Source organism: Haliotis rubra, unplaced genomic scaffold (genome assembly GCF_003918875.1).
Source record: "Haliotis rubra isolate DU_JTF1 unplaced genomic scaffold, ASM391887v1 Scf486, whole genome shotgun sequence".
In the NCBI taxonomy this organism is placed as follows: domain Eukaryota; kingdom Metazoa; phylum Mollusca; class Gastropoda; order Lepetellida; family Haliotidae; genus Haliotis; species Haliotis rubra.
The window spans coordinates 657,916-670,583 of record NW_025767175.1 but is presented as its reverse complement, the minus strand read 5'-3'; the positions used below and the strand labels follow the sequence as shown (position 1 = coordinate 670,583).

The 12,668-nt window shown below is 38.7% G+C and overlaps 1 protein-coding gene across 3 annotated transcripts in view; it reads left to right on the top strand.

Annotated features, from left to right (window-relative positions):
- LOC124291212 (serine/threonine-protein kinase 26-like) overlaps positions 1–12,668 on the top strand; it is an 84,873-nt gene that overhangs the window by 27,442 nt on the left and 44,763 nt on the right. Inside the window, exon 1 of one of the 3 annotated variants that reach the window (XM_046728148.1) lies at positions 1,906–2,357. The exons of the other annotated variants lie outside the window; for them this stretch is intronic. Coding sequence (XP_046584104.1) covers positions 2,298–2,357 — 60 coding nt within the window. The 5' untranslated portion in view covers positions 1,906–2,297. Of the gene's footprint in view, positions 1–1,905; positions 2,358–12,668 lie in introns of those variants that run through there. 3 annotated transcript variants of the gene reach the window in all.

The following is a 12,668-nucleotide window of genomic DNA, read 5'->3' as shown; positions in this document are numbered from 1 at the left end:
TTGGTTGATCTAGGTGATGTATGTGGATGGTTGTATCTAGGTGATGTGGATGGTTGGTTGGATCTAGGTGATGTAGGTGGTTGGTTGGATCTAGGTGATGTGGGTGGTTGGTTGGATCTAGGTGATGTGGATGTTTGGATCTAGGTGATGTGGGTGGTTGGTTGCATCTAGGTGATGTTGATGGCTGGTTGTATCTAGGTGATGTGGATGGTTAGGTTGTGGATGGTTGGTTGGATCTAGGTGATGGGGGTGGTTGATGGATCTGGATCTAGGTGATGTTGATGGTTGGTTGATCTAACTGGTATGGATGGTTGGATCTAGGTGATGTGGATGGTTGGATGGTTGGATCTAGGTGATGTAGGTGGATGTATGTGGATTTGGATCTAGGTGATGGATCTAGGTGATGGGTATGATGGTCTAGGTGATGTAGGTGGATGGATCTAGGTGATGGTGATGTGGATGGTTGGTTGGATCTAGGTGATGTGGTGGTTGGTTGGATCTAGGTGATGTGGTTGGTTGGTTGGATCTAGGTGATGTGGATGGTTGTATCTAGGTGATGTGGATGGTTGGATCTAGGTGATGTGGGTGGTTGGATCAAGGTGATGTAGCTGGTTGGATCGAGGCGATAGGATCTAGGTGATGCGGCTGGTTGGATCTAGGTAATGCAGCTGGATGGATCTAGGTGGTTGGACTGGGTGATGTGGGTGGTTAGATCTGGGTGATGTGGGTGGTTGGATCCAGTTTGGTCACAGCTCAGTTTGCTTTAGTAGTTTATGTGAAACGCTGATTTATCTGCACTAAGTACGCCTGCCAAGCAAGTTTTGGGGAAGAATTGTTATTTTGTTCAATATTGGGATTTTTAAAAATTCACATTTTCTTATATGTGTTTCCATTAATTTCTATTTTGAGATTGCATTCAATGCAGCAATACAAAACTAAGTATTTAGGCTTCCCTACTTACTGGTCCTGCTATCAGTAAAATTCAGGTCATCTCTACTAAGGCATAGGATTAGTCACCATGGTTCTGTAATTTAACAAGAACTGAAGAATTTTCAATTTAAATTTTGTAAATTTGATTGGATTTGCTGCAAACTGTCAATCAAGGTAAATCCCTGTGCAGATTTCTATTCCTGTATTACATGTCTTTTCTTTATTAACTGGTCCAGATAGTGATAACATACAAGAACACACCCATGTTCCAAATTCTGCTAGCTCATTGCATCCAATGAACATTATGGAAACTTGCTTAGAATAGCAGGCTGGTGCTAATTTCTCTCCTGCATAACGTATCCTTTGAAAATCTTTAAAGCCTAAAAAAACTAAATAGTAGCAGTTGCGATAGCTTGTCCAAAGAGTGATAGCACAGAACACACCCAGAAATTGTTTAAAATTCTATTGGCCCTTAGGATACCTTAATGCATGTGGGAAGCTTTTTTGGATAGCGAGCTGGTGGTAATTTCTTCCCTGTATGACATGTCTTTTATATGCCTTGCATACAACAGTGAGGCTTGTGCAGGGCCTGGTGGTATGAAACTCAAATGAGGGACATTCATGATACACCCTAATGTTTTGTAAGAAATCCTCTCTTTCACAGAGGTGTTGATGGTAATTGCTGTAGTACGTCAGTCAGGAAGATACTGAGATGTATGTGTTTACTTACATATGATTGATGTAGTGGTAGGGCCACATGCCTGCCTGTACTCAGGTTCACTAATCTTCAGAGAACAGCTTGTGTCCGGTTCACAGCCAGGGACTTTGATTGACTGCGGTATCAATATTATATACAACAGCCCGGCAGGCACACTACTCTCTCCTTTGACCTCATTGGCTACAACTAGGTGGGGCTAAAAATACCAAGCTTGTATGTGGTGGACAAGACATTAGGGCTAGGTGCAAGTACAGATCGGCCTGTGTTCACAGGTCCTTAAACCTCATGTGTGATACGAAATGTACCCAATGCATTTATAGCTCTGGCTGTAACAGTGACTCTTGTGTTGTGGAGGTGGAATATGTGCCCGCTGGTGTGAGGAGCTGTCTCGTGTTGTGATGTGTCCAGTTTTGAAAGTATGATTACGTCAACACTGGATTTGCACTTGAGATTTGGAAAAGATAACAAGCCCTGGCATACTGTGTTGTAAGGGTTGTGTGGAGTTTGTTGTATGGAGACAACCACGTCAGGTGACCACTGAAACCTCATGGTGATATAACATGGCCAGCAATGGGATATGAAACGTTACAACATGGGGCATTGGTCATGGTACGTCTGAACACATCGTGAAAGAGGATTTACATACAGAATGTGGAGACAGAAGGATCCTGGGATAACTCACTCAGTGTATGTCAAGGAAGACCACTCTGTAAGTACTGTGAAGTGGTATTGTTTGTAGGCTGGCATCTACAGTAAACATGGCTGATTCCCACCATAACACCTTGAAGTGATAGCCATACTGCTCACATTACAGTACTAACATTTATAGGAGATATAAGGCAGCAGGTGTGGGCTGAATTTTAAGTTTGATCATGGGAACATCTTTGATTATTTTCTGACACTGAATGTATGTCTATGTTACGTTATTGGTTATTATGGGGTCCTTTGTTGACAGATTATATCAAAATGTAGACTACTTCTCTTTTTGTTAGGTGTATTTATACATCTACCTGATACACAAATATGGTTCTCATTATATGCCAAGTGTTTACAGTGTTCACGAATGGTGTTTCAAAGTAACAGGACATTGGGTCCTGTAAGTTTCAGTTGTCTGTCTGACCCTTTGAAAATTCAAAGGACCCATAGAATAAAATTAAACACACACTTCAGATTTATCACTTCTTATAATTGGCATTGAAATTATTAACAAATAAGATTTATAAACAGGAAACAAGTGTTACATGCCACATATAACAACTTCATTCAAAGTCATTGTGAAACATACAGTCAGACACTGGGGCCGGTGGGTTGTAGACTTCTATCGGACCGTTGGCGAATCTGACGGATTTGTCAGAGGGTCAGACACTATTCGTGAACACTGTGTTTATTTAAACATAATGACTGATAATCCCTGTTATTAGATGAGTGTGTCCCCAGCTGTGATATTGCTGGAATATTGCTAAAAGTTAGTAAAAGCTGCATAACACCACACTCACTCACTCTTATAAGATGAATAGTATATTTTTTTTAAATATGGTCTGGTCACAATATGGCTGAAAAAGTGCAGGCATGACTTAGAGCATTTTCTTTTTCATCATGTTGATGATACAATGAAACTATTCAAAATTCAAGTAATAAATTGAACTACTCTAGACATGATAGATGACATGAAGGGTCAAGGTGAAATTACAACTTTTCAAATTAATTGTCAGAAATTGAAAGGGACATTGTTTTATGTCCTCTACAGATGACCTGAAATTGAAAGAGGAAATCAGGAGTAAATCTTTTGAGCAAACAGAGATCGTTTCATTTCTACAATATTCTGACATTGAGGATGTATTATATAGGGACTCACAATGACTTTATTGACAGTGTCTGAAGTCAAGATAAAACATTGAAGTAGCCATTGTGGGTTGATTTAGTCGCCACCAGGTTGGTAGACATTCGTAGATAAGATAAAATGTGGATATCCTGTTGTGACATGATGTCATGAGGCCACTTATCTTTCAGGCTGATGTATTCATTATCAGAGATAATCGTAAAGTGGAAAATGTATCTGTCGTTTGTGAATATTGATTGACATAAAGTCTTCATGCTGCTATTGTCAAGATTGTTTATTGTACTGAATGGTTTTTAGAAAGGTGTATGTATGTTACATACTGATTGGTAGGGAAGGGGGGAAGGGAGGGGTGTAGCTTAATGGTTAGAGTGTCCGCCCATCACACCAAAGACCCGGGTTTGATTCCCCACATGGGTACAATGTGTGAAGCCCATTCCTAGTGTTCTCCGTTGATATTGCTAGAATATTGCTAAAAATGGTGTGAAACCATACTCACTCACTCATTCACTCGCTCATTCACTCACTCACTCATTCACTCGTTCACTCACTCACTCATTCATTCACTCACTTGCTCATTAAATAGTGTTAGGACAAGGGTTAACTCCTCCAAAAGGTTCAGTCTATGAAGCCGGTGTGTGTTGTCTTTGCTTGAAGTGTTAGCAGCATGTGACAACAACCCTTCACTTCTTAGAGATGTAACTCTGTGTTTATAGCAATATTATTAGAAATATAATGATTAGGCAGATTTGACATTGTTATCCACTTGATACATTGAAACCCATGGAACAAATATTCTTAAGTAAGCATTTACATCCATCATGTCCACAGTATGGAATACTGTTTATTTTTCCTTATCCTGACTCATGCTCTTTTTGCTTGTCTTCTTCTTCTTGCGAACATAGTGGAACACTTGTATCTCCCTAATTGAAGCTCCCTTCAATTTAAAATCACTAATTAGTATTCACCACGAGTTACCTCCTTTTCACAAGCGCGGGAACGAGGGCGCCACCTCTACCCATGTGCCTCACTCTCTCCTTCTTCGCCCAGTGAGCTGGACGTGAGAGCGCCTGTGTCTCCCGACACACTATATCCTTTGAAATATATTTAGTTAGTTACCTCGTATAGACATCTATAGAGGTTTAGCTAGTATCCTTCAACGATTATATATTGATATTTAGTCGTTTTTCTACAGTTTATTCACGGGACGCCGTGTTTGTTTCAGTGGATTACGTTGATGAAAATTCTGTACTATTGCAGATTACGTTTTTTATGCTGCTGCTGATCCGCCTTTAATATGATGTACGGCGCCATGTTTATTATATTCACATTGCAGTTGCGGTACTAATTTATCCAATTCTACCTTTTTATTAATATTTACTTTGCGTTTGGCACGCACAGCAGATAGGTCGCGTATGCAGACTCTAGTATGACTGATACACCGGAACCCCTCGCCAGTCTACTGCTGTTGGCCGACTCCCCTCCCGTGTGGTGTTCCGCTAGAGTGGTGGAGAGGTGTGGGACGTAGTCCGCCATCTCCAAGAAGCATCCTGCTTCCCCAGACATCCCATCGTCGCAGCAGAAGACTAGAGGGTTTTTCTACCAGTACATCAAAGATTGACCGATGTCGGCTCAGATCAGCATGCAGCCTGATGTACCAACGCAGATATGCGATGATCGTCCTGAGGGTCCCATCATTACCAACACTCAACGCAGACGTCGCACACCCAGGGCAGCGTCGACCTCTGAGGGAAAATCAACGAAGTCTACTAGGACTTTCTCAACCGAGATTGTTCCAGCCGATGACCTGGACCTCTACGATGATCAGCTGATCATCATCCCCGACGTACGCCACAAGAAACGACCGGTGACAGCTACAACGACATCAGCAGAGATCACCATGCAGCCTGATGCCTCTACACTGATGTCGGACGATTTTCCGGTGGACCCCTCCATTAACACCGCATAAAGCACCCGACGACCTGCCGCAGACCATCCCAGAAGACATGATGGACAAATTATGAACATCATGGAGGACCACTATATCTGCGGTAGCAGGGTCCGAAGCTTCGCGAAGGCTCCAACGTGAGACAGCACCCCAGAGGCACCCCCGTCCAACGTAGCAGCCAGGATCGATGTCACCTTCGCGAAGGAAGTCACGGACCACCTTGGCGAAGGACCTAGATGTACAGCTCTTCGGCGGAAGGCCTTCGTGAAAGGACCTAGATGTACAGCCTTCGGCGAAAGAACCTAGATGTACAGCCTTCGAAGGACTTCGCGAAGGCAGGATAGATCATCACCTTATGCGCGGTTTCATCCCTAGATGTGGACTCGGACCATCAGACATCACGGAAGCCTTCGCTGAAGGTCATATCGTCGTTCCCGGACCGGACGCAGAGGAAGCTTCGGCGAAGGCCAAGCGAGACACCTGAATCCAGATCATCATCATCTAGAAGGACATCGAGGGACTATACAAGAGCTTCACGAAACTATCAACGTTCCCCCCTCACAGAGTCTCCTCGAAGATCAACCCATAGACAAGTTGATCATCGATATCAAGTATAAGAACTACAATCGTATATTGGTTCTGTTGAATCCGAGGCGACGAAGTATGTTCGGCTGGCCTAAATAGATCTAGAACGATCAATTAGACACTTATCACCAGACTTCATAAATACCGACTTCTGAATATGATAAGATGATCCATGCGCCCTATTTAGGCAAAGCTACACGATCCCACATCCTGTTAAACACAGAGGCTGTTCACGAAGCAAGCCATATATATATTTATATATATATATATATACTAATCGGGCTTTGATTCTCGACACCTTCGCGATGGTCGCTGAAGGCTAAGTGGCTCCAAGTCTACTTCACCCAGAAGATCTAGAAGGGATACTTCGAGAACTTCGCGAAGTCTCCGGGCGCTCACCGAGGAAGTCTCCTCCAAGGTTTCCATATACTAGCCACTCGCCATATATAGCTACTTTCGTCAGTCCGTTTCAAGACGCCGCATAAGTTGATTATCAACTGTATGCCAGATGCCGCCTATAAGCCCACGCTAAGATAATTGCTCAGGCTATTTACAACACAGAACGTCGCTGTATTAATAGTCAACGACATTTCATAGATCTTCACAGAAATCAACTATTCGTATAAATTGCTAATATACAATCCCGGACGACGACATACCATTATCTACATGCGCGCGACCATTACGCGCATATCTGCAGACAATTCAATATCGAAATTGAACAGCAGCCTTGTTACAGCCAGTATAACTCTTAATCGTCAAGTTTCTGAGAAGAAATATGTACAACAAGTTCAACGTTAATTCTACAATTATGGCGATACATTCATGTATACAGTCTACAAGCTCACAACTTGCAAGTTGTTTATACCCTATATATATAAGGAAGTCGGAATTATATTCAAAACTGAAATTACTTTCAACGACAACCAGGAAAATAACCTACCCAGCATAAAATTACAGAGCGAGATATTTCACCGGAGGTTTTCAAGGCGATTACCATTAACCCTCGAACACCGTGGTCACTCGGATAACTTCGGGAAGCTACGGTGAAGACCGACGCTTTATGCTAATATCAACGGCGACAAGAATTTATTCAAGGTGGGTTTTTCCGCTACACACCGGTGACATCACAGCTGGGTATTATACAGAATCAAAATGCCTTGTTCTGATTGGACCGCGAGGGACAACGACCTACACAGAGGTCGATCTCAATTCACAGTTCAAGACTTACGCCACAAGTGACAACTATATATCAGTGAACGAGCAAGCCTCATTACAGTCCAGTTAACCTGAACATTCATGATTAGACTGCCTTTCTTCAAGTTAGAGACCTCCCCTGTCAAAGTTAAGACGAGGATCGGGCAGTCAGGCGATTTACATAAAGTTCAACGAGGACAGACACACCTGGTTGTGCACCTACATCGTCAAGGACTTCGCGAGCTAATTACCTAGACGAAGATACAAGTGGATCTAAATCCACAGCGTTTCAGACTACAGCTGAATTTCATCAAAGCGACTAACACAACTAGATGGTTAGTAAACCTACTAAACTTCTGTTTGGAGAATAAAACGGAAATTTCACCAACCTGGGGATATGAATATAGTGCTCCAACACCTCACAAGTGAGGTTTATGAACACGCTTGGATGACATACTTGGACCCCATGATACGATGATTCTATCAAGTTGGCCAGCAAGAGCACTGTAAATTTATCTCCACCAAACCAAACAGGAGGAAAAATGCAACAGATTATTTCCTCTATCATCAACTTACGAGAGTGAAGTCTCATGTACTATATCTCCATTTGGATCAGAACTGTCATACTACGTGCATATGCGGATGGACCTATTCCGACCCTCCATGAGCTTAATACTCATGATATTATAGCTTAACTTCTACAATTGTTCTACACAAATGTGATTGAAATAATGGAGGGTTATTTCTGGAAATCCGATATGGTGGTTGCAAACCATTATCTGAGAGATATCACCACCGAGGGCGTCTCAGGTATACACCAATTCGATCCCATGGTCCTCGCACAACAGCTGACAGTTCTCGGAGAAGATAAGTCAATCTAACAGATTTTTACTTATCTTATAACAATACTAAATAGCTTCATGCTATGTATAATTTACTTAAGTTCCTTTTATCATCACAGTACTATGATTATTACATCATACAATATATAAGTTAACAACTCTACAGAGTTTGTTATTATATATATTTACCTTAAGTTATTCATATCTTAAGAGTAATACTATGGTTACATGATAAATGCATTAGCTAACAAACTCTACAGAGTTTTGGCTATTTTATACATAGCTTAAGTTAATTAAGCTAACAAACTCTACGGAGTTTTACTATTATATAGGTAACTTAAGCTAATTATACCTTAAGCATAGTACTATACTCATATTATTAAAATATATTGGCTAACAAACTCTAAGGAGTTTTGCTATTATATAGGTAGCTTAAGCTTATTCATATCTTAAGCTTAGTACTATGTTTATATCATATAAGTAGATTAGCTAACAAACTCTAAAGAGTTTTTTGCTATAAGTATCATCATATTTCTAAGCAATATGGTTATATTATAACATGTATTAGCTAACAAACTCTACAGAGTTTTAGCTATTATATATGTAACTTAAGCTTATTCATATCTTAAGCGCAGTACTATGTTTATATCATATAGGTATATTAGCTATCAAAACTCTAAAAGAGGGTTTTGCTATTATATATTTCGCTTAAGTTTCATCATATTTTAAGCTTTATGGTTACATTATAACATGTATTAGCTAACAAACTCTACGGAGTTCTTGCTATTATATATGTAGCTTAAGTTTTCCTTCATAAGCTCAATACTAGGTTTATATCATAGCTAACAAACTCTAAAGGGTTGTTTTCGCTATTATACAATTAGCTTAAGTTTCATCATATCTTAAGCAGTATGTTTACATTATAGGTAGATAGCTAACAAAACCTCGACGGAGTTTTGTTATTATATATATATAGCTTAAGTTTCATCATAACTTAAGCTCAGTACTATGTTTTAACATAAAAGTATATTAGTTAATAAACTCTAAGGAGTTTATTTTGCTATATACTTTTAGCTTAAGTCTAATCTTATCTTAAGCTTAGTACTATGGTTACACTATAAACATATTAGCTAATAAACTCTACAGAGTTTTTTGGCTATTATATATGTAGCTTAAGTTAATAATATCTTAAGCACAATACTATACTCATATTGTAAAATATATTAGCTAACAAACTCTACGGAGTTTTGCTATTATATATGTAGCTTAAGTTCATTATATCTTAAGCACACTACTATATACTCATATTGTAAAATATATTAGCTAACAAACTCTAATGGAGTTTTGCTATTATATATGTAGCTTAAGTTAATTATATCTTAAGCACACTACTATACTCATATTGTAAAATATATTAGCTAACAAAACCCCTACAGAGTTTTGCTATATATATGTAGCTTAAGTTAATTATATCTTAAGCTCAGTACTATACTAATATTATAAATATATATTAGCTAACAAACTCTACAGAGTTTGGCTATTATATATGTAGCTTAAGTTAATTATAGCTTAAGCACAGTACTATACTCATATTATAAAAATATATTAGCTAACAAACTCTACAGAGTTTGGCTATTATATATGTAGCTTAAGTTAATTATAGCTTAAGCACAGTACTATACTCATATTATAAAAATATATTAGCTAACAAACTCTACAGAGTTTTTGCTATTATATATGTAGCTAAAGCTTATTCATATCTTAAGCTCAGCATTATATCTATATCATATAAGTATATTAACTAACAAACTCTAAAGAGTTTGCTATTATATAATTAGCTTAAGTTTAATCATATCTTAAGCTTAGTACTATGTTATATCTTAAAGTATTTTAGCTAACAAACTCTAAGGAGTTTATACTAGCATATTAACAAGCTTAAGTCTATTAGTCTTAAGCATTGTATTAATGTTATATATACTTTATCATAATAAGTACATGATAATAACCTTTTATATGGCAACAAATACATTTTTATTCATCTTGACAGTATGGAATACTGGCTTTTCATCCACATCCAGTATTTAATACTGGTTTCATGTTGACAGTATGGAATATTGGTTTTATATTTCTTGTTGACAGTATTGAATATTGGTTTTATATTTCATGTTGATAGTGTGGAATATTGGTTTATATTTCATGTTGACAGTATGGAATATTGGTTTTATATTTCATGTTGACAGTATGGAATATTGGTTTTATGTTTCATGTTGACAGTATGGAATACTGACTTTATGTTCATTTTGACAATATGGAATATTGGCTTTTCATCCACATCCACAGTATTAAATATTAGCTTTTCATTTATATTGATAGTATGGAATACTCATTTCATATTCATTGACAGTATGGAATACTGGCTTTGTATTCATATCAACAGTATGGAGTACTGGTTTTATATTTATATCGACAGTATGGAGTACTGGTTTTATATTTATATCGACAGTATGGAATACTGGTTTTGTATTCATATCAACAGTCGACAGTATGGAATACTGGTTTTATATTCATATCAACAGTATGGAGTACTGGTTTGTATTCATATCAACAGTATGGAGTACTGGTTTTATATTTATATCGGCAGTATGGAATACTGGTTATATGTTCATATCAACAGTATGGAATACTGGTTTTATATTCATGTTGAAAGTATGGTTTTATGAGGTAACATGATGAATCTTAAGAGCTGTCATAGCTGACATGAAATTAAAACTGCAGAATTGATCAGGATATTTTTGTCGTTTGTCTCCCTGACAAAACACTCAGTGTATTATCACTGTGATATGTGGGAGCATCATGTGATGATATTGTAAAAATTACAATCAATACACGCTTTAAAGAGCACACTATGCTCTCTTTCTGGTGACAGTCTTTCAGTCCTGTTGGTGCATTAAGAACCTTCAGCCGAGACTTGTTGCTTACAGCTATTTATTGAATTTAAACAGAGTCTGGCACGTTGATGTAAATGCACTTGAGACATAGTGTTCATTGATTGTACGGCAGCTGGGGAAGGACATTGATGTCCAGTCGTGTGTTAAGTCCTTCTGGGAGCATGTGTTGGCGTTGATGCTGATGATGGCGATGTTTGCCGTCACCTGTCGGCGAGTTATTGCCGTCTCATCATTGGAATGCAATGGAGACAATGCTGCTAGCAGTGACGTCTGCTCCTTGAGCCAGCTGGGCACATAGTTGCTTCTGTGAATAGTATTGAATTGTCTGTATTAGAAGGCTACGATTCATTGTTGAAATATACTGAATAGTGAATTATCAATGATTACTTTTATGTGAATGAATGTTGAAGTTAAAGTCGTTTTGTTTCATATTTGGAATGGTATCAGCACACTATAATTGTCTTAGACAGTGAATTAGGAACTTAGTATCAGTAAAGTATCAGCATTAAGGAGTAAGCACCCTTTAACCGACCACTCCTTAATTTTTGTGACTCAAACATATACTGGTAGTCATTGACCATGTTGACTGTTCAAAAGGTGAACCCACTAATATCATATATTTAACCTGAAATATATTCTTTTCCTATCTATCTATCGATCTTTGTTTCTGCAAATGAAATTTTGGTATATACTAACACCCGCGAAGTACAACCTGGCCCAACACAGGCATGTCACCAGGATCATCTGACCATAATGAATATATTCTGACACAGCACAGCACTGTGTTATATGTTCCTTGTGTTATCTGTAAGTGTGTATCTCAGTGTTGTACCACACCCAGGATCACCTGTTGTCAGTGACGCTCACTTCCTTGTTTCAAAGTCCACACCTCCATGGCCTACCCAGGGAGGGTGGAGTGGTCCGGTTGTCAATATAAGGCTTGGCAATCTATTTATAGGGTTGAAAAGTCAAATACCTGTGTTGTTGCCAGGCTGGTAATAACTGTTATTATATATTGATACACAATCTTAAATTAGTGTTTTCGTATCACTAAATAATCAATATTACATTACTGTTTGAAATTATTTAGGAGTGAAAGATTTTGGCGTCCCAAGTTTCAAAGGCTGGCAGAAAACCTCATTAACCTCCCTTGCTCTCAGCCCACTTATTTTCTAATATGATAGTTTGCTAATCACTTCCTTATGCTCAATATAATAGAATCCTCAAAACTGACATGAAAGGGAGTTTTTCTTGCTCTGATTTTATCACAAATTGATGTACAGATAGACTACGCATTATGCCCTAGAAAGCCTAGAGATCTCCTCCCAGGGTTTAGGGTATGATTACAGTTGACAGTGTCTGTGGGACTTTGTTGACTCATCCCATTGACTTCTTCGTGACAGGGAACAATTGAAGCGTGGCCAAGGTTTATGCCTTCTCAGTGTCAGGGAACAATTGAAGCGTGGCCAATGGTTATGAAAACATCAGGCAGAACCTGTCTCACGGTTCACTCGACAAATCAGTCATGGCGCCAATATTACCCTGTGAATGGTTGAAATCAACACTGAAAATTAGGTGGTACCTTCAGCCTTAATTATGGGAATATTAAGGGTTTTCTGGATTGCTCTAGAATAGAAGGGAACCCCCACAAGGAAGGAAATTA